A 22,812-nucleotide genomic window follows, 5' to 3' on the forward strand; every position below is an offset into this window, starting at 1 on the left:
TTAACACAGCCTTCTTGCCCAGTCAAAGGAGAGACAGGTATCTAAGACCAGATTAACTATCCCATTTTTTAGCCCAAACCAACTCACAAGCAAAATGAGGGAGAAAGCTCAGATTCCAGTACATTGGTTCAAAGATTACATTTACAATATATTATTACCTGAGTTTGACATCTCATATTTAGTTTCACCTCACAGGGCTAATAGGAATTATCTGATAAAATAATGGCTCTAAGAAGAAATAATGGATGAATTTTTATTTTACTGTGCTCTATTTCTTTGATTGTCTCATTTGACATCTAAAAATTAAAGTCCTGCACCCCTGACGTCCCATCTTCTGAGCAATATTCTACTTTTTTTCTTAGGAATTAACACAAAACCCCTAATGATATAAAGAACGAATACTCCAGTATTTCCATGGGAGGCAACTTCAGGTCCACACAGGAAATATTGCTCTAGCCAACTGCTATTTAGTATCAAACTTCCTACTTCTGACTCTTTGAGAAGGCAGAAAAGGCCAGCCAAAAGCTATTTAAACCAAGATCATTATTCTAAAACTAGCACGGTCTGGCTGGTGGAATGAAAACACCCCTTTAGTGGCACTGATGCATGGTGCCCTGCTGCCAGGAGATAGATGCAGAAACATCCCTTCTCATACTCCTCCACAGCATTAGCACTGCCAAACATGATAGTACTGTTCAGCTTGAGAAAACGGGCACAGGCATGCTCTAAAGCAATCTGCAGAGTTCCAGAGGGGAAATGTAGAAAAGGCAAACAGCACATTTACTGCCGGATCCTGATCACAATCCCACAAGATTCAGTTCTCAGCTCCAGTTTAATCTACAACTGTGAGTAACTAAGGTAGCAATGTTAATTTTGTCTCCTGACATAGAAGTACACCTGCTAAGTCTTATCTACTCAAAGAAATATGTGGGAAGATTATGTCAATGGAAGTCCAAATCATAGCTATATAAATTATACCTTGTAATCAACATGCCTCCTTTAACCACATATAAACACAAACAGTGTAATTTAAGAGTCTGCTTGCTTTTGGTCACATTTATTATTATCATCCCACATCTAGTCATACTGTAAACCAATCTCAGTAGGTCTAGAATACGCTTGATTACTATATAACACACATGCAGGAAAACACTTATTATAAGATAGACAAACCATTGTTGCCTGGTTGGAGAAGTTTTCCTACCAAAATTGATATAACTGCTACACCTTGGTCTCAGACACTTTAAGTATGCTTTTTCTCCACTTATCCTGCCTTAACTGAATGCCAATTGTGTGTGAATTACTTTCTGATAAAGGATCAGGTGTGCACTAACCTTCACTCCAATGCATTAAAACAAAGGTCTTTACCCTTAATTTGTGCTGATGAACTTTCCTCATGCTATCTACATGCATTAAACTGTTTTTAAAGCTGAGCTCCAATGTAGATTACGCAAAACTTTCTTCAAGATCCTAAAGAAAGACTGAAGTAAGGCCATTCAGTATATATTATTCACTTTTCCCAGATATGTCAACTGATATCAGAACAGGCTAATATTATCTCTATAAAACATCCTTTGTCAGATTTTGTTTAATTTAGATGTGCTTAGTGTATATGTTGTTTCTTTAAGCACAGCCACAGGCTTGGGGGAGTGAGATGCTCCTGTTCTCAAGCAGTGTCACACCTGGTCAGGGTGTAGTAGGTAATGGAGGCACCGCATGGTGCCAGGAGCCTGCAGTTCACTGGATACTGCAATAGCCAGGAACAGCAGCTAGCCTGACGCCCGAGTGCAGGAAAGGGCAACCTCCTGGGCCCTGGTGGGACTGGGTGGACTTTGCTGTTCTGAAGAGAGACATACAAAATAACTAAAGCCAAGTTGGATGCAAGGACCTGCCTGCAAGGACCCTTTGGGCAGGTGGCCAGTTGTTGATAAGCTTTTGTTTGCTTCTATGTCTTCTCTAGTCTGTTCTTCTGTTTAATAATGTAAGCGCAAGTGAGTAAGCCTGACTTTTTATTTTATAAGCCTTTTGGTGTTTTGTGGCAGCTCATTACGAAAAGGTTTTTAGTTGTGCCCCAAGCTATGGGTGGCAGGAGTCCATCTTACTCGTGCCTTCATACAGCACAAAGAACAGGTAATTAGTATCCCACAGGGTGCATCCATGACCTGTTCACATCATGACTACTAAAGGCAGAAAGGATGTGACAGAGTAGGAGGACCACCAAGAATGACTAGAAAGGATCAACTGATATGTCACAGTGTAATATGTTCAGTTCCAACACGGGAAACTTCTTTAATCTGCACTGCTTAGCTTGATATAAATATAATGAAATAAAAATAAAATGAAATAAAACATAGTCTAATAAAAAACCACCTCTCTCCCACTGAGGAAATCTCCAACACAATTGAAACCTTCATCCCACAAACAGTTCTCCCCCTGAAATGTTAAAACTACTAACAGTGAAAGATCTGAATATAACATTACTTGATATAGCCCTGAAAGAAATGGAGATATTGAAAACAGAATAAAACCCATACTGGAGAAAACCTGCTTAGGATAAGGCACTTCCACAGTCACTCAGTGGCAAACAATAGTTTACCCACTTGATGCTTCACTGACACTACTTTCCATTGTCAGTCATGTATTGTGGCATATGGATTATACATATATAAACATGTGTGTATAATGGAATATATATAAACATACGTATATGTACTTACATATATAATAATTTTCCATTATTATATATGAGGATACATCATAACACAGGTATACAATAGACAACAGAGAACGTTGAAGATTTAGAAGAGATTAATGAGATTGTAGAAGAAAAACAAGAAGTCAATTGAAGCACTTACTATGCCAAGGTCTCTACAATCTTTATTTTCTACAAATTTCTAAAGGAACAAACTACAATTTCAGAAAAAAAGTGAGGGAGCTTCACATTCTGTGCATTCCCTAGTGACTTTACAAACTTTCTAGATTCTCATTCTTCTTAATTTTTCCTATAAATCTCATGACTCTTCATGCGGAGCTTGTTGACCTGCAACTCTGCAATGTCAGCCCGCTCCTCGGCTTCCTCTAGGTCATGATGGATCTTGCGAACCTTGATGAGGTTGACATTGGACAGCTCCTCCTGTGAGAGGAGAAGGATATGTGAAAACTGACACTTCCATTTTCCTTTACCTGTAGCCTTGGAATTCCTGAAGGAAGGGGAAGGTCCATAGCCTCTGTTCCTGCTTTCCAGCTCTTATCTAGGCTTTTAATATAGATCTTCTCCATCTTTCTGGTTCCTTATCTACAAAATTCACTAAAAGTTTCATGGAACTCCTTTTTATCGACAGAATAATACTAAAACTATATTTTTTAACCATATGCATATAGCAATAAGGAGACTGAGGACATGCTATGTTGTTTCTTAGAAGAACTTGTCAGATTGGGACTTCAGTGCATCCATGTCTGTCTGGATTTCAGAACTGAATTAAAAAGAAACAATTGCTGGTCACCTGAATATCTACAAATATGATTGTGTTGAATTTGGAATCCTGCTTTTCACTACCCAGACCCAATAACCTGCAGAAGCAACATTCTGTTTGATGCTCTAGACCTGATAAATTTTGGCAACATATTCACAGAAAATAAATATGTGAATGTATATAAACAGAAAGTGACTGTCTCAAAGAAAAGACACAAGAGTAAACACTATTCACTTCCTAATCCAAACAGTTATTAAACCCCTCTTTCCCTCTTTTTGCCTGCCTGCCTTCAGTGACCATCTACCTCTTGTTGATTGGCATGTGTTGCTAGAACAGGTACATGCTACCTCTGAACAAAACACTCGGATAATCATGAACAACTTTTATTCAATCCAAGGACTGGGACTTTGAACTTCGAGGTTGGCAGGAATCTCAGGCCACCATCCAGTTCAATCTCCCACTCACATAGGGTGACGAATGATAGATCTGGTTGCTCAGGGACTTGTTGAGTTTTGAGTATCCATAAGAATGAAGATTCCACAGCCTCTCTGGGCTCCTATTTCAGCACTTAAGCACTTTCCTGGTGAAAATATCTATCGTAATGTTAGTCAGAATTTTGCCGATGCAACTCGTGCCCTTTGGGCACCCATGCTTTGAATGTGCACCTTTGAGACAAGTTTGTCTCCTATTCAACAAAACCACGTTTGACCATTGCAGACATCATAAATAACTCTTCTTGATAAATCCATGCTGGCGGTTTCCAGTCACCTTCTTCTCTTTAATTTGCCTTGACATTACCTCCAGGAGGACCTGGAACATGATTTTCCCAGTGTGTGAAGTAAGGCTGACTTGCTGTGGCTTCCCAAATCCTCCATCTTGCCCTTCTTTAACTGCTTTTCCAGTCATCAGAGACTTTCACTACTTGCAATAACCTCCAAAGTTATTATAGAAATTGCAATGGTATTGGCCAGCTTCCCTAGCACAGTCAGATGCATCCGTCTAGGCTATTGGACTTGTGTATGTCCAGTTTGCTTAAGCGGTTCCTAGCTCAATCTTCTTCTCCAGTTCAGGTTTCTTGGCTCCATCCTTGTATGTACAATGTCCTGATAGTCCTCACAGGACACGCATCCTTGCTTCCACTTTCCATATATTTCCTTTCTCTATTTGAGCTTAGTTAGGAATTCTCTATTCAGAATATATAGCCTCCTGCCAAAACTGCTTGCCTCCTTACACATTTCTGTGCTCTGTAGAGGTGGTCCTTAAAAACACAGCACTTCAGTAATAAGAGCTAGCACACCGTGTCTATGACCTCAGGGAGGTCTATCTGCAGTGACTGTACAGACTTCTAATTCCTCCTGCATGTTCCCCATGCTGTATGAGTTTGTCTACAGACATATGAGATGGTTTTCCTGTCATGCTGTTTTCTCAGTGGAGGTGTGAGAATCTTCCCCAATGTGCTGTCCCCCAGATACTTCCTTCTTGCATTTATTTGTCTGTCTATTTGGGGAATTTTGTTACCATCCCCCAATAAACTAAGTTTAAAGCCCTCTTCATTGAAGCAGCATGCTGGCAAATATACTTTTACCTTATTTGTTCATATAAATTCATCACTCCCCAGAAGTTCTTGTTCCTTACTAAACAAGATGCAGTCATAAAAGCCTGTGACACCAGCCACATAACAAGCTGTTGACCTGAAGAATGCATCTTTTCATACCTGAGCAGTCACCTTGATCAGCAGAATTGGAGAGGACAACACTTGAGCTCCCATGCCCTTCACTGTAGTCCCCAGAGCTCTGTAATCTCTGGGCACTGTTACTGAGTATCAGAAAAAGTGATTAACTCATGACGAAAGGGATCTCAGCAGCTTATCTAGTCCTGCTTCCTTCTTAAAGCAGGACTCATATGCCTAGGAGTAACAACATTTGATAATCTGATAGCTAGCCAAGATTTGTTAGTCCGATTCTGGATTAGAGCCCTTGGCAAGTAGCAAACTTCCTGAGAAAGCAGATCTGGTTGTCAGATTAGTTCCTCCACCCTATTTGGAAAGGAGTGTCCGACCACTTTCACCATCACTTCATGACGCATGGACCCAGGCTCACCTGGCCCAGATGCCTCCTCTGAAGGAGCACATCTCACTTGTCACCAGATTCTGTATCATCCAATCTGTTGCTGTACATCTGTGGATGGTGAATGTGCCTTCTCCTAATGACAGATGTCAAAAGCTTCCAGCTTCTTGGACGTCTTCATCAAGTGTAGTCTGAGGAAATTTGTCCTTCCATGTAATGCAGGGTTTGAGTTCTTGCACCTCCAGGGTGTCTCTGAGGACCTGTTGATTATTCATGCCTGCTTAGCATTCCAGAAACAACACAGCCTGCTCACCTCTTCCTGAAGCTCCTTCACTTGACAATTCATCACCTAACAAGAATGTACCAAGCCAAGCCTCAGGAAGAAAACCTGTGCACTCCAGGGAGAAAAATCCATTTTTCCTCAGGATCTCTCTTTTGATTGAGAACTCTGAAGTGCTGGGATGATCATTCCACCTGGTGCTGGAAACTGATCTATAGCATGTTGCCAGCATTTTGGGGGCAATTCTAGGAGGCACCAACAATCTCGAGCAGCACCTCTGAGCCCCCCATCTGTATTTAATGCAGCATGAAATGTTAAAATGCTGCTTGCACATCGTGGTCTCTCATATTCCCTAGAAATGATATAAACAAGCACAGCAGCCTTGTAAGAATTCAACTTTTTCTCAAATGTACCTTTCCATATCACATGTAACATGCATAAGTCTGGCATGCTTATCACAAACACATTTCTATTATCAGGGGACAGAAATAACAAATAAGACCATGATATTAAAAAAAAAAGAACCAAAACAATTTAAAAATATTATATAAGTCAGAGAGCTAATAGGAAAGTACTTAATTACTGTGTAGGAGAGTTGAGAATTATTTACATTTGAAAATAATTTAATTTATAATCTGAAAAAGTCCTCATATTTTCAAATGTAACTATTTGCTTATTATTCTGTGAAATCCTAATCAGTCCCAAGGATACATTATCAAACCTGGAACATATAACGATAAAAAGAAAAAAAAACAAATCATAAATGCTCAAAATCACATCCTCAGTACCCAAGTTTCCCACTTTGAAAGTGTCTTTACCACCACTCAGAGTGATACTCACAGCCTCCTCAGCTTGTCTCTTGTAGGATTTCACCTTCATTTGCAGCTTGTCCACCAGATCCTGGAGCCTCAGAATATTCTTCCGGTCTTCCTCAGACTGGAGTGGTTGGCAAACAGGAAAGAGAGTGCATTGGTTTCCCCACAACGCAAAATTACAATTCTCCTTTGAGTTTATGTGAAAAAGCTTTGGTTTCCTGGGATGAGGGTGTATCAGCCCAAGGAGTCGTCCTGCCTTACCTGGTAGGTCAGCTCCTTCACCCTCCGCTCGTACTTGCGCACACCCTTCACCGCTTCAGCGCTGCGCTTCTGCTCAGCATCAACCTCCCCTTCCAGCTCCCGCACCTGCAACGAGAAGCCCATCTTTGGAGCTTCCCTGGTATCTCTCCAAGGGACATACCCACTCACGCACAATTACCAGCCCTACGCACTCTGGCCTCCAGCTTCTGGATTTGCTTCTTGCCTCCCTTCAGGGCCAACTGCTCAGCCTCATCCAGACGAAGCTGCAAGTCCTTCACTGTCTGGTCCAGGTTCTTCTTCATCCTCTCCAGGTGGGCGCTGGTGTCCTGCTCCTTCTTCAGCTCTTCTGCCATCATGGCTGCCTGATGAGAGCAAAGACTCAAAGATATTTTGCCGCTGGAGATATTTTTGGCAGAATAAATCCACCACTAGCAATGAAAGCAACACCCGACTCACATCTGTGATGGCCTTCTTGGCCTTCTCTTCAGCATTGCGGGCTTCCTGGATTGTATCCTCCATTTCACCCTGAATTTGGGCAATGTCTGTTTCCAGCTTCTTCTTGGTGTTGATCAAGCTGGTGTTCTGTGCAAAGAGAGATAGCAAGATTTTTATTATAAAGCCTACAATACCAAACCTTCAGCCTGAGCAAACCTTTAAACTTCAAGCTTGCAATTAAAAATCTGCAATCCTTTTTAAAATGGTTGAATATAAAATGGCAACCGTGGGCTCAAGTGATGGGTTCTGAAAATGCCTTCCCTGTAGGCAACAGCAGAGAAGTTATTCCAGATTATTCCTTACAATGTGACCTCTAGAATGTTTCAGGTCTCGACATTGCATCTACGTCACTTGTTTCCACACAATGCCCTTACCTGGGTATGTAGCAGCTGCACACGTTCGGTGGCATCCAGAAGCTCCTGCTCAGCCACTTTCCTCGAGCGCTCTGTCTGCTCCAGGGCTGCCTGTAGCTCCTCAACTTCAGCCTGCAGCAGGTTTGCTCTACGTTCCACCATGGCCACCTGCTCCTTCAGGTCCTCCTGTGTCCTGAGAGCATCATCCAAGTGTATCTGGGTATCCTGTAAAAGAGGCAAGAGACATTGCAAGGTGGCAGTGTGCCCTTGGGTGACAAAAAAGCCAGGGATGTCATTTCTCTTTCTGTAGCTTTGCTGAACAGACCTTGAGCACTCCCTGTGTGTTTCTCAAGTTCTTTTGTGCCTCTGCAGCCACACGGTTGGCATGGCTCAGCTGGATCTCCATTTCATTCAGGTCTCCCTCCATCTTCTTCTTCAGCCGCAGGGCTTCATTCCTGCTCCTGATCTCAGCGTCCAGGGTGCTCTGCAAGGACTCCACAATTCTGAGGTGGTTTCTCTTCAGCTGATCAATCTCCTCATCTTTCTCTGCTACCTTCCTGTCAATCTCAGATTTCACCTGGTTGAGCTCAAGCTGGAGGCTCAGGATCTTCCCCTCTTCGTGTTCTAGGGAGGCCTGAATAAGAAAGAATCACTGTGTCAATAAAAGGGTTTTACCTACAGCTGTTCTCTTCCAAACTACATCTTACAGGGGAAATGGGACTTTTTGCTCTGGATGATGTAGTAACTGAGGCCCAAGCTTCAGACCAAACAGGAAGAGAGCAATGACATTTCCTCAACAGTCCCAAGATTTTATCAATCACACTGTTCCTCAGTTATCACTCTATGGCAAATAATGATTATGGGTATGTACCTCAGCTTCCTCCAGAGCAGCCTGGATTTCAGATTTCTCCTGCTCAATCTGTTTCTTGATTTTCTCCAGCTCATGAATCGCCTTTCCTCCCTCGGCAATCTGCTCTGTGAGGTCAGAAATCTCCTCTGCAAGGAAGGATAAAAAGACAGAGGCAGAGACCTGCATGGGAAGGGCCCTGCGGTGGTGACAAGCACCTTTGCTGACCTGCAGGCACAGACCCATGCGGAATGCTCAGTAGACAAGACTGTGAAAAAGCCCTGCCAGGAGCAGAGGGCCAGGGACTTACGCTGCAAGTTCTTGTTCTCACGCTTGAGCGTTTCCAGGTGGTCCAAGGACTCCTCATAGGCATTCTTCATCTTAAACAGCTCCGTGCTGAGAGAGCGAGACTCCTTCTGGGAGGCTTCCAGCTCAGCCTGCGTTTCCTCATACTTCTGCTTCCACTCTGCCAGGATCTGAAGAGAAACGGGGCGTGAGTATGGATGTGGAAACCAGGAGGGGACGCTCTGCCCTGGAGCCCCTGGCCTGGAGCTCAAAAGACCTTGTCAAAGTTCCTCTGCTTCTTATCCAGAGCTGCGCAGGCAGCATTTGATCGCTCCACGTCAATCATCAGGTCCTCCACTTCATTCTGCAGCCTCTGCTTTGTCTTTTCCAGGGAGGCACATTTGGCATTCACAGCTTCCATGTGTTCCTCTGCATCCTGCAGGCGCTGTGCCAGCTTCTTCCTGGGAGGAGATAAGCAAAGCTCATAACTGGGGACAAAAATGGAGATTGTGCTGTTCATTTCACCACAGTGCTGAGGCACTTTACAGCATTTATTACCCACACACAAAGTACAGAGTCTGTCCCAGGCTATCATTATATCTCTTTTCCTTTCCCAAGTGTCTAGACATCCCTCTGCCTTCTGCACGCATTATACATTGCCTTTCTCGTGCATTCTCTGTCATATAGACTTCTGAGATTTTAAAACCACACCCTTTATATTACATATTTCTATTTGATGGAACTCCTCTCTAACATACTACTCAGCTTTCACCTTTTAGTATCTCAATGGTCTCTTCAAAATTCCATTATTAGTCCCTGCCAGCCTTCCTCAACTTTCCCACATACTTGGCCTCCTCCAGCTCCTCCGTGCGCTGGATCGCGTCTGTCTCATATTTGGTTCTCCACTGGGCCACTTCGCTGTTGGCCTTGGACAGGGCACGCTGCAGCTCCCCCTTGGCTTCCTGCTCCTCCTCATACTGCTCCCGGAGCAAGTCACAGTCGTGGCGAGAAGACTGCAAGGCGTGGGCCAGGGCATTCTTGGCCTGTGAGGACATAGGGATTGGTAACCTCAATATTTGGCTTGAGATGCCTCTTGATAATGAAATTGTCAGTGAAATTAGAATGAAACTCTTATTAGGCAAATGAAGCTGGGAGATGATGAAGCCTTCATCAATGTGTTCCAGAGCATCAGGATGTGTTAGTGACAGGTGCTCTGGGGACAGTAATCCATTGTTTCTGTAAGTGTTTCGACATATGTGTAAGGTCTTGCACTTGGGACAGTATAATCCAGGAGTGCAGCACAGACTGGGATCTACCTGGCTGTGGATCAGCTCCTTGGAAGGGGACTTGGAGGACAACAAGCTCAATATGAGTAAGCAGTGTGCTGAAATGGCAAAGACAGCCAACAGGATGGTGGGTTGCATCAACAAGGGTATCACTAGCAGAGATAAAGAAGTCATTATCCCACATTACTCAGCGCTTGTCAGGCCACATCAGGAATACTGTGTTCAGTTTTGGTCCCTGCTATGCCAAAAAGATGTGGACAGGCTGGAGATGGTCTGTAGGACAGCCACCAAGATGATCATAGGACTGGGAAGCCTGCCATATGAGCAAAGGCTGAGAGTATTGCGTTTGTTCAGCCTTGAGAAATGAAGACTTAGGGGAGATCTTATCACTAAGTTCCAGTATTAAAAGGGTGGTTAAAAACAAGATGGAGACTCCCATTTTGCAAGCAGTCACATGGAAAAGATGCGGGGTAATGGGTACAAGTTACTGCTGTGGAGATTGCAATGGGATACAAAAGGAAAATTTTTCAGAATGAGAATAATTAGCTATTGGAACAAACTCCCAGGAGTATCCATCAATGGATACTTTGGAGGTTCAGCTGGCCAGCCGCTGGGCCATCTTGTCTAGACTGTACTTTCACTAAGAAAGGTTGGTCAACATGCTTGTTGAGGTCCCTTCCAACCTGGTATTATATCAGTCCATGAGTCTATGATATGTGTCTGAATCCTGTCTTAGTGAATATCATCAGAATCTCATGAAAGCCTTGTGGATGATGTCCTCCAGCATCAAAATCATTACGCTTCCTTCCCCCTCTAGCTCATGAGTTGGGGGATGTGCATTACTGGTGTTCCCTCCAGTACTACATGTGTTTGGGGAAAGAATATTGAACCAATCTTGGATCAGACAGGATTCTCCAGATTCATTCAGGGGGGATGTAGGCAGTAGGGTAAGTCCAGACCTTTATTTCTTCCTCTAGATGCCTCTTGAGTTCCTCAATCTGTTGGGTAAATCCTTGCTTGCCCCTAGACAGCTGAGAAATCAGAGCATCTTTTTCCTCCACCTGGCGTGAATATTCACCTGGAAAGGGTAAAGTGACAAAATATATCAATAGTATGACAGTTTCTGCCTGTAAACCCATGCAATCAGGAGTGGCCTGGACAGGTTACAGCAGTTGTCACTTTGCAGCCTGTGCTATGCCCATAGCTTGCAGGTCCTCCCACTGCACCTGAGGAAAGAGGGTGTCTCACCTGATTCTGTCTGCAGACGAGCTCTTTGAGTATTGAGGTCATTGATCATGCGCTGATTCTGCTCCTCCTTAGTTTTAATCTCACTCAGCTGGTCTTCCAGAGTGCGGCACATCTTCTCCAGATTTGCCTAGAGAGCAAGCAAACACAAGGAAGGAAAGGACATGAACACCCGGACTCTGCCTTATCCTCACAGCAGGCACTTTTTTTGATGAGAATGTGGCTGGTAGATGTAGCCTCTGTGCCATACTGTGGCCCTGGGAGCACGTGCTACTGCAATTCCATACCTTGGCTTTGGAGACAGACTCCATGTTACTGGCCAAGTCGTCAATCTCCATCTTCAGCTCACTCTTCTCCTTCTCCAGCTTCTGCTTCACTCGTTGCAGGTTGTCGATCTGCTCCCCAAGCTCAGCCGTGCTGTCCGCGTGCTTCTTCCGCAGGGCGGCAGCCGTGGCTTCGTGCTGCAGTGTGGCTTCTTCCAGGTCACGACGCATCTTCTGAAATTCTGCCTCACGCTTCTTGTTCATCTCAATCTGAGCTGCAGTTGCCCCTCCTGCTTCTTCCAGGCGCTCGCTGATCTCCTCCAGCTCCCTCGAGAGGTCAGTCCGATGCTTCTCGGCTTTGGCCCGAGAGGTTCGCTCTGCCTCAATTTCCTCCTCCAGTTCCTCAATACGCGCCTGGGGAATATGAGGGACCCTTCACACCCATGTCCTCCTCCTTCCTGACCTGGGACTGGGTGAGAGAGGGGAAGGGGCAGAGACTTGCCTGCAGCTCCTTGATCTTCTTCTGTAATTGCATGCCCAGGGCTTGCTCATCCTCGATTTTGCTCTGGATCTGGCTGATTTCAAAGTCTTTCCTTTGGGCAAAGCAAACCGTGGTAGAGCTCACAGAGAAAAGACAAGTGCACCAGCCCAGCACTCAGGTGCCCCACAGCCACACTTACTTCTTCAATTTCTCATCCAGCTGCTGCTTGTCATTTTCCAAATCCATTATGCTGTCATGGGCCAGCTTCAGGTCTCCTTCGAGTTTCCTCTTAGCTCTCTCCAGGTCCATGCGCAGTTTCTTCTCCTGCTCCAGGGACCCTTCCAGCTAAACACAACAAGACCATCAGTGCTCCACCAGTCAGGTCTAACTCCATACCTGTCCTCTTCTTGCTCTATGCCTGTGGTCTTACATCATCCACTTGCTGCTCCAGCTTGGTCTTAGCTTTGGTCAGCGTATTGACTTTGTCCTCTTCTGCCTGCAGGTCATCCAGTGTCTGCTGATGGGCCTCTTGGAGGGCTTTCTTCTCTTTGGTGAGCTTGGCGATGGTCTCGTCTAGGGCTGCCATCTCCTCTGTGAGGTTTTTCACCTTTGAGAAGAAGAAAACAACCTTATTACAAGAATTGGGAATGGATCTCTTTTCCTTGAATGTGTGTCACAAAATCTGTTGTGTACCTTGTTTTCAGTGGCGTGCTTTTCCTTCTCCACTTTGGCCAGTGTTAGCTCAAGGTCATCAATATCTTTCTTCAGCTCTGAACATTCATCCTCCAGTTTCCTCTTCTTGGCTGTCAGCTCAGCATTAATTTCCTCCTCATCCTCAGCCCTTTCAGTCACCTCCTTAATTTTGGCTTCCAGCTGGATTTTGGTTTTGATGAGCTGGTCACACCTTTCCTCAGCATCAGACAAGTTATCTGCTTCCTACAGTAGAAACAATTCTTGAAGTTTTTCTTATCACTAGCTATATCCTTTGATTTTTTCACTCATTCAATTTTGTTTCTTAGAATATTACATATGATATAATCTGATTCATATTTTTCACTGAAGTTATAAGTCACAGCGCAGGTCTATACAGTCACATGTATTTTCTTGTTTTTTCTGCTGACCTTTGCTTCAGTGATCATTGCTAAGTAGCCTATTCTGGTGAGGATTTGGAACCTAGCATCTTGACTCCTAAGGGAAATGCTTTTTCAGAAAAATTGAATCTACTCAACTAAAAGTGTATTTTCAGTATAAGGATGTCTCCCATGCTTTTTATCATACAATGAAGCCTCTGAAATTCTGGGAATTCTTTCATATCTCTGTTTACTCTTGTTCCTATTAAAATACTTCAGACAAGATATTATTTAGTGTGTGACCATATGGTCATGTGTACGTGACATACATATATAATTTAGACTGTGTATGTATCTACATACAGTCTCATAAACTTTAGATACATACATTTTATATATATATTTTCTGTGTATATATACATATATATTCACAAATGTGTTTACACATAGATAGACATGATATCCATGTGATACATATGTTTCTATTATTTATATATTTTGTTTACACACATATAAGATATTTTCATCTTTACATTGAGTTTGTGGGGATATAAGATTGAAGTCTTTCCAATCCAAATGACCTGCCAGGGCCACACAGAGGACAGTCTTATGTTTGGCCCTTATTTATAATTTTAAGTTTCATCATGGTTGCTGTGCAGATTAATCTATTTGATTCTGTTCTTTGGAAGGTACGTTTGATCTTCATTTTCTACTAAAGAAGAAGTAGGAAGTGTACTGATGGTACTCACAGCCTGCACTTGGAGCTGTAGATCATTTTTCTCCTGCACCAGTTTCACCATTTTCTCCTCCAGCTCCTTCCTCTTGGCCTCAGACTTTGCAAGCTCTTCCTTGGTTTTCTCAAACTCTTCCTTCATGTTGGCCATCTCCTTCTCAGATTCTGCACTCTTCAGCAAGGGCTTGATCTTGAAGAACAGCTTCATCCAGGGCCAGTGCTTCACATTCATGAATGCACGAATGTTGTACTGCATGCAGAAGATGGCCTCCCTGAAATGCAAACCAAATAGGGTGACTAAATCACAGAATCACAGAGTGGTCGAGACTGGAAGAGACCTCCGTGGGACATCTTGTCCAACCCCTCCTGCTCAAGCACAGTCACCTAGAGCAAGTTTCTCAGGACACATAGGAAGAATTGTCAGTGTCACACCTGCAGAAACAATGGGCAATGAGATGAAGTTAAAGAAGAATGTCTACCTCCTCTCCACCATTCTCTGGTACTCCACTCTCATCAGGAAGCCCCTGCACCTGGCTTGTGTGCGAGTCATGAGCTGTGCCAGCTTCTCATCCCTCATCTCCTCCAGGAGACCTATCAGACCAGCTTTGAAGAACACCTTGAGAAATTGGATGACATAAGACATCACTCAAGTCATCAAAACACAAACAGATTACATTTCCATAGGGATTACTGTTACCAAAGTCATTGCGACTTTATAAAAGGGGAAGGCGATATTTTTATCTAGTTCTCTAAATTGACTGTAACCACTCACACTATCACACCAATATACTCACAAACATCAGTGTGTATGCGTCCAGGCAGTCTGAATGGTATGACTTGTCCAATACACATAAGACAAGGAATTTCAGCTACCAATTCCTCACTATGTCCCCTAGGTTTATCTTGATTGGCAGTCAGGAACTGGTAACTTTTATCCCTTTTAGGAATCAATGACTTTGCAGAATGTTCTTTCACCTCAGAATATTGCTTCATATTTCATGAAACTCAGGGAACGTTGCTGTCCATTTTCTTTTGTTTCCTCATTTTCTGTATCTTTTGGATGCAGTCTTTCTGTTGTCATCCTATTAGTTAATAGAGCATAGACTGTCTGCTGATGGGACTACCCTGTGCTCTTGGTGCAAGCTACATCTTCCTGCTACAAATGCTACCACTTTTACTGCTGCCAAACATATCCTTGGCTATTTATGCATGCTGTTGCTTTATTCCTTGCCATGATTTCTTTTCTAGTGCTTTTATGTATGTAAATTTATATTTATATTTCATTCATACCTATCTTAAAATTTTTGTAATAAATCTCTGTACTTTAACTGAGTTGTACTTGTACCTTGGTGTGACCAAATTTATATTGGGTGTGATCAATGGCAATGGATCCAAGGAGCTTCTCAGAAGCTTTCTTGCTATCCATGAACTGTCCCTCTGGGACAGCACTTGCATTCAATACCCTGTATCTGTAAGAAAAAAAACAGAATGTAACAATACTCTTATTACCCAAGTCAATGTTTTTTTTTAAGACAGGTTGCTGGCTTCCTGATATGTCAGGACAATGTCTTGGCTGAATGTTGACTGATTTTTTGAGACATTGCTTTATTAAATAGGGATACGTTTTCTGAGCAATGTGCGAAACTTTTGCTACAATTTACCCATTACAGTTCTACGTGGAGTAGATGATACTAAAGTATCCTTGACAATAAAATGTTAAAAAAAATGGGAACATGTTATAATGAATGCATTATTTAAATAACTAACATATAGAGGTTACAAAAAAGGTGCATTAGTTTGGAATTTGAGCTAGCTGGGTCTGGAAGAAAACCTGGCACACTATCTAATCTGTGTCTAAGTAACTATATAGCTCTCAGAGCCCTGAAGGCACTTAATGGCCCTGAGCAGCCTCACCTAGGGCCTCCACCATGGACCCATGCGCTCCACTTCAGCTTAGGCCTGAACTCATACACCTGTTGTATGAGTTATATCATAGCTGTTTTCCAGCCTAGTCTCTGGCCTTGCTTTCTCGGATCCCTTACCAGCTCCCAGCTCTGGCTACCATGTTCAGACCCTGTTGGACTGTACCCTGTTTGGGAGGGTATGCCTTGAGGTCACCTTCAGCTTCCAGTTCTCCTTCTCTTAGGGAGCACTTGGCCATTGTTGCTCCCTGATAGTTGCTCATACAAATTCCAGCGGTTCTTGCAACAGACAACGTCAGGACCTTTTTTGGGAGGATACCAGTATGTCCTGTTTGCTTTCAATGAGTCATGTAATACCATCAAGAGAACAGGTGAGACATAAGGTGCTAAGTGAAGACAACAAAGATTACTTCTCTACAAAAGATATATCAATGTCATAACATGGCCCTAAAATGCCCCACAAGGTTAAGATTGCATAGACTTAGCTATAATAAAACAGTATGATGGAGAAACCTGACCTCTGTTTAAAGTCAGCATAGAGAACTCTGCTGGGGAATCCTTTCCTGCAAATTCTGATCCCTTCCAACACACCGTTGCACCGAAGCTGGTGTAGCACCAGTTCATGCTCCATGACACCTAATAATTCAGAGCACAAGTGAATATTGTGGATTGCAACATAGAGATCTTCAGTATCACAGGAAAATCTGTATATACTTGAGGCCTTTACCGGGTGTTTTTGTTTCGTTGGGGATGATGCATCTCACAAAATGTGGGTGAGTGCTGCGCAGATTGGTCATCAGCTTGTTTAAGTTCTCCTGAAGAATTATGAACAAAAGTTTATATTAGTAAATGTTTGTTTTATGCATTAAACTTCAGAGTAAAACTACTACAATGTCATCAAACTTGATGGAACCATATGAATGGTGCATTTTATGAATACTGTGCTAAAATAAAATGTAAAATATGTTGCCATTTTGCTCTGGAAAGCTCAGAAAATGCTAATGATGTAAAATTATCTGAAATATTACTGTATTTGATATTTTTCACAAATTCTGTTCCAAATAAAGAGTTAATTTGAGTGAAGAGTGGTATTTATTCAAACAGCCTATGGTCCATGTTCCCTGTGGAGCCAAATGTGAAAGATGCTTTTTAAATATGTGATTCAGAGATAGGCACAAAGATAGTTGAGGAGAATGAGGCAACAGACTCCAGCTGTGACGCAAAGACTTGCAAACTGAACAGCTATCAGTAACATTCCCTCTGCCTTAAATCACATCTGAGAGAGCACATTCCCAATTTTTTTATCCTGTGTAAAGAGAAAAAAAAAAGGTATTTTTGCTATGTAGGTCATGTTTTTGAAAGGCCAGGTTTTGCAATGATGGTAGACACCAAAACAGAATAAAAACCAGGGTGGTAGAGGCTAACAAGTTTATCTTGGAAAACTCAGAGTTTTCCAAGTTTACATCAGAGTGTGATGTAAAACATGAGTTTAGCAGGAAAATCAGGAGGAGAAATAAGTACAGGAGGACAACTAAGGCGACATTTACAAATGTCCTTCACCCATGAGAGGTCTGCACCTGTCCCAGTGACTGCTCCTGGAGCCCAGACACACATGCCCATCCAGGGCAGACCATCCAGGGGAAACTGGACAAGGAGACGAAGAGCAAAATAAAAACAACTCAGGAAGGACTAGGCCATTCGAAGAAGGGAGCCCTAAGGTGAAGGATGAGTTTATGGTCCTGAATATCTGGAGGGAAGAACAGCTGTTTCACCTGGGAGAAGCATATGGAAAAGCCAGGCAGGAAGGCCCAGGCTTGAGAAAGAACTGTGTAAGCCTCTGACTTGTTGGCAGTCTTGAGCTCTACGTACGGGGATATTTCACACATACCAGACTAACCCTTACAGTATGCAGATGAAGTCATTTAACCAGAAAGCCAAAACAATATCATTACAAGACTATATTTCACCTTGAAATCTGGAGAAGAGGGAAAGAAGGTTTCTAGGCTATATAAAACAATTTTATTATGATAGCTGACAACATCATTGTAAATCAGGGGATATCCCTGTAACCAATACAACAGAGGTTAAATGACATAATGGACTTCCTTGCTATAAGAACATCGGTCAAGAACTCTAAAAAGCTATAACTACAACTTACCAAACTAGAATCAAGAACTACTAGAGATAACAATTTGGTACTTACCCGGAAAAGAGCCGAGACAGTCTGGAAAGAAGAACCCTTCTTCTTCCCACCCTTCTTGCCACCACCTTCTGCACATTTAAAATATATATATATATTTTAATTTTTGATTCTCCCTATACATTGTGCATGGATGAACCTAAAGATTTATAGAACTGACCTGCTTCTCCACCATAAGAGGCGAAGAGTAAGGCCAGTGTCTTCACTGATGATTTCTGATACAACCCAATGACGGTTTCATTCAAGGGGTCCTTGTTCTTCTCCAGCCAGCCAGTGATGTTGTAGTCCACCGTGCCAGCATAGTGCACCAGGGAGAAGTGGGCCTCAGCCTTGCCTTTGGTAGGCTTGGGCTTCTGGAAGTTGCTGGACTTCCCCAGATGCTGGTCGTAGAGCTTGTTCTTGAAAGAGGTGTCAGTTGCCTTGGGGAACATGCACTCCTCTTCCAGGATGGAGAAGATACCCATGGGCTGGAAGAAGCCAAAACAAACACAGATGTCAAATTGGCCTTTTTACACAAAGTTTTCTCGGCTTATCTCAATAGAGTATGAAATCATAAATAAAGATTGTGATATCAGTAAGGCAATACTGCTGTCTCTTTTCCAATCCAAATACTTACCAGGCTTAATGACTGGTGGAAATGTACATTATTTGTGCCAGAAAATTTGAAAAATAAAGTTAAACATGTCATATTCACAAAAACTCTTGGGCTAAATAGATCACAGTGTATGGATATGTCTTAACAAAAGTGCTCTTTGCTCAAGATCCTCCTAGTCACTGAATGACATGTCCCATAACAAACTTAACTGCTTTTACTGCTCCAATTGACACCCATGAAAGTATGACTATTAACTGGAAGTTGTGAAGTTCCATCTTTCATATCGCAAATACTAAAAAAAAAAAAAAATATCTCGTTTTAACTGTACTGCTGGGCAGAAATGAATCTATCAGAGCTTAAAAGAAACTTGCAGATTTTATAGTGGAAACTAAATCTAGCTGTTATGAAAGAATACTGTTGGGACCTTTGCAGTGTTTTGGCTCTTGAAAAGAGCTGCTGTCTACAGAGCTGCTGCTATGAAGGTATTGAAAACTCACAGATGAAGTAAGCTACATGTTCAGGTATTTTGAATAACCAAACGGAATGTTTGGATGTGAATGTGGAAGAGTCCTCTGAAAACTGATGCCAAGTAACTATAGAATTCCCAGATGCATAATGCACCTGAACAGGAAGGATACCTTCTCAATGAGCTCAATGCAGGCAGCCAGGTCCATCCCAAAGTCAATGAATGTCCATTCAATTCCTTCCTTCTTGTACTCCTCCTGTTCCAGCACGAACATGTGGTGGTTGAAGAACTGCTGCAGTTTCTCATTGGTGAAGTTGATGCACAGCTGCTCCAGGCTGTTGAACTGCAAAACATGGACAGATGCAGCATTTTTGAACTGTGTTCCTAGTCCTATAAAACAGTGAGATTTACTTCATTACTTTCCAGCTCTGACTAGATCTATGGTTAGATCAGCTTATAAATCATCTATAGCCCCCTTCTACAGCAACTTTCCTGTAACAAGCTGAGCAGCCTGATCCGTGATTTACTTAACAGCTATATCTAGTGGAAAGAGCCAATGGCAGGGCAAGTGTCCTTTTCTTAACACTGACTAGGGTTATTTGACATAGTGGGTGCCTATGGTCAGAGGAACTCTATGTAATTGCACGTCATGCATCTGAAGACTAGAACTGCAGTTCTATTCTTTCATGTCAGCAGTCTGCTCTTGTCATGCAACAATGGTATCATATGTTGAAAGAGGAGAAACTTGAGAAATTTAAATTCACAAGTTTCCACGGTGAAAACTACCCTATAATAAGTGTAATGTGCAGCATTCCCAATACCACCTTTCCCTTCATATTGAAGAAAGACTGACTTCAAAGACTGACCAAGGATTTCTGGTATTCTTTGCAACAAATATTCCTAATTCGTACACAGTTATAAAACATATTCAGGGAAAAAAATTAGAAGATTAGTCCCTATGCATGTTACAACACTTCTTTCTGATTCAATTTTAATCTTTCAATTATTCTATTCAAAGTTTTTTCTTCTTTTAGATCAAATCTGTGGTTTTCACTGCATCCTGAAACCCATAATTTTAGGTGCCCTGGTACATCAAAAGTGATGCTGCAAAAAGCCTGTGTTCTTTTGGCACAATTTTCAGCCTTTAAAAGCCCATCTGACAGTCCTTTAATACCCATTTGCTCTGCCTTATAAGAATTTTTGTCCTTCTGGAGAATGTTATTACTGAGTTGTTCTTCATGTAAATCCATAGCCTTTCTATAGCCATGTGCTTCTGAGCTCCTACAAATTCATAATAATTTTTCCACTATCATGTAAAATAAAACAACATATCTCAGATTTTCCTTAGTAGTTGGATGTCTCTTCTAAGAAGCACTTAACAAACCCTTTTCCTTACGTCAAAGATCTCAAAGCCAGCAATGTCCAGGACACCAATGAAGTATTGTCTGGGCTGCTTCGTATCCAGCTGTTCGTTGATGCGAACAACCATCCACAGGAACATCCTCTCATAGACAGCCTTTGCCAGAGCACCCACTGAATTGTGTACCTGTATCAAGAGTAAAAAAAGTAAGTAAAAGAGTAAAAAAAGTAAGAGAATGCTTATGATGTTAATTCAAACCAGAGGTTTCTAAACACGAACTGGTTGTTACCTGCTGCACAGTTTGACCTTTGGTCACATATTCATTCCCAACCTTGACTCGAGGGTAGCACAGCGCCTTGAGCAGGTCAGCTGAGTTCAGACCCATCAGGTAGGCAGCCTTGTCAGCAACTGATAACACAGAGAGAAGAACAATTATTGGATGATGCACAGGTTTTGACAAAATTATTTCAAAACAAAATATTCTCTAAAGCATAGTTCATAAATATGATAGACTGTCCTGATTTGAAATGCACCCACAAGGATCATCGGGTCCAACCCCTGTCTCCTCACAGGACAACCTAGAAGTTAAACCATGTATCGAAGAGCACTGTCCAAGTTCTTCTTGAACCCTGACAGGCTTGGGGTCATGATCACTTCCCTGCTGAGCTTGTTTTGATGCTTGACCACCCTCTCAGTGAAGAACTTTTTCCTAATATCCAACCTGAACTTCCCCTGACACAACTTTAAGCCATTCCCTCACATCCTATCACCACACACCAGAGAGGAGAGATCAGCACCTCACTCTTCACTGCCCCTCATCAATGATTTCACCCCTCAGTCTCCTCTAAACTCAACAAACCTAGTATCCTCAGCCATTCCTCATGAGTCATGCCCTCTAATCCTTTCACCATATTTTATGCCCTCCTTTGGACACATTCAAATATTTTTATATCATTTTTATATTGCGGAGCCCAAAACTGCACACAGTACTTGAGGTGAGGCTATACCAACGCTGAGCATAGTCTTCTTTTGCCCGGTTAGCCATACTGTGCTTAATGCACCCCAGGATACAGTTGGCCCTTTTCACCACCAGGGTACATTGTTCACTCATCAACCAAAACCTCCAGATCCCTTTCTGCTGGGCTGCACTCCAGCCTTTTGTCCCCCAGTCTATAGGTACATCAATGATTACTGTGTCCCAGGTGCAGAACCCACCATTTGTCCTTATTAAATTTCATGCATTTGGTGATTGCCCAGCACTCTAATCATAGAATCATAGAATCATAAAACCATAGAATCGTATGGCTGGAAAAGACCTTTAAGATCACCAAGTCCAACTGTTATCTAACTCTACCAGGTCCATTTCTAAACCATGTCCCTGAGCACCATATCTAGACAGCTTTTAAATACATCCAAGGATGGTGATTCAACCACTTCCCTGGGCAGACTGTTCCAGTCTTTGATAACCTTTTCACTGTAGAAGTTTTTCCTAATGTCTCACCTAAACCTTCCCTGGTGCAACTTGAAGCCATTTCCTCTTATCCTATCAGTTGTAATTTGTGAGAAGAGACCAATGCCCCCCTCTTTATGACCTTCTTTCCTCATTGTAGAGAGCAATAAGGTCTCCCCTCAGCCTCCTTTTCTTCAGGCTAAACAACCCAAAGTCCCTCAGCTGCTCCTCATAAGACTTATTCTCAAGACCCTTCACCAGCTTTGTTGCCCTTCTCTGGACACAGTCCAGCACCTCAATGTCCTTCTTATACTGCAGTGCCCAAAATAGAACACAGTACTCAAGGTGCGGCCTCACCAGTGCCTAACAGTGGGACAATCACTTCCCTAGTCCTGCTGGCTACACTATTCCTGATACAGATCAGGATGCCATTGGCTTTCTTGGCCACCTGGGCATACTGCTGGCTCATGTTCAGCTGTCCGTCAGCCAACACCCCCAGGTCCCTTTCTGCCAGGCAGCTTTCCAGCCATTGCTCCCCAAGCCTGTAGCATTGCATGGGGTTGTTGTGGCCTGAGTGCAGGACTCGGCACTTGGCCTTGTTGAAGCTTATACTATTGGCCTTGGCCCATTGATCCAGCCTATCCAGGTCCCTCTGAAGAACTGTCCTACCCTCAAGCAGATCAACATTCCCACCTAACTTGGTGTCATCTGCAAACCTAGTGAGGGTGCTCTCAATCTCATCATCAAGATCATTAATGAAGATATTAAACAGGAGTGGCCCCAACACTACGCTCTGTGGAACACCACTTGTGACTGGCCACTGACTGGATTTAACTCCATTCACCACCACTTGGCCATCCAGCCAG

General features: G+C 42.8%; 1 protein-coding gene across 1 annotated transcript in view; it reads right to left on the reverse strand.

The window, feature by feature from the left end:
• Positions 1-2,992: 2,992 nt before the first annotated feature.
• The window catches only part of LOC309679055 (myosin heavy chain, skeletal muscle, adult-like), a gene marked incomplete at both ends in the record, with an annotated part of 28,416 nt that continues 8,596 nt past the window's right edge, over positions 2,993-22,812 (reverse strand). The window contains 28 exons of the mRNA XM_082492286.1: positions 2,993-3,133; positions 6,660-6,755; positions 6,896-7,000; positions 7,087-7,257; positions 7,352-7,477; positions 7,765-7,968; positions 8,069-8,377; positions 8,615-8,739; positions 8,901-9,066; positions 9,153-9,336; positions 9,722-9,918; positions 11,121-11,239; positions 11,410-11,536; positions 11,694-12,083; positions 12,172-12,262; positions 12,350-12,495; positions 12,581-12,757; positions 12,844-13,086; positions 13,970-14,225; positions 14,433-14,569; positions 15,299-15,422; positions 16,394-16,511; positions 16,603-16,690; positions 18,079-18,146; positions 18,236-18,542; positions 19,309-19,479; positions 20,533-20,682; positions 20,786-20,904. Coding sequence (XP_082348412.1) covers positions 2,993-3,133; positions 6,660-6,755; positions 6,896-7,000; positions 7,087-7,257; positions 7,352-7,477; positions 7,765-7,968; positions 8,069-8,377; positions 8,615-8,739; positions 8,901-9,066; positions 9,153-9,336; positions 9,722-9,918; positions 11,121-11,239; positions 11,410-11,536; positions 11,694-12,083; positions 12,172-12,262; positions 12,350-12,495; positions 12,581-12,757; positions 12,844-13,086; positions 13,970-14,225; positions 14,433-14,569; positions 15,299-15,422; positions 16,394-16,511; positions 16,603-16,690; positions 18,079-18,146; positions 18,236-18,542; positions 19,309-19,479; positions 20,533-20,682; positions 20,786-20,904 — 4,655 coding nt within the window. The remainder of the gene's footprint in view (positions 3,134-6,659; positions 6,756-6,895; positions 7,001-7,086; positions 7,258-7,351; positions 7,478-7,764; positions 7,969-8,068; positions 8,378-8,614; positions 8,740-8,900; positions 9,067-9,152; positions 9,337-9,721; positions 9,919-11,120; positions 11,240-11,409; positions 11,537-11,693; positions 12,084-12,171; positions 12,263-12,349; positions 12,496-12,580; positions 12,758-12,843; positions 13,087-13,969; positions 14,226-14,432; positions 14,570-15,298; positions 15,423-16,393; positions 16,512-16,602; positions 16,691-18,078; positions 18,147-18,235; positions 18,543-19,308; positions 19,480-20,532; positions 20,683-20,785; positions 20,905-22,812) is intronic.

This window comes from Vanellus vanellus, assembly GCF_965231255.1.
Source record: "Vanellus vanellus genome assembly, chromosome: 17".
NCBI lineage: Eukaryota > Metazoa > Chordata > Aves > Charadriiformes > Charadriidae > Vanellus > Vanellus vanellus.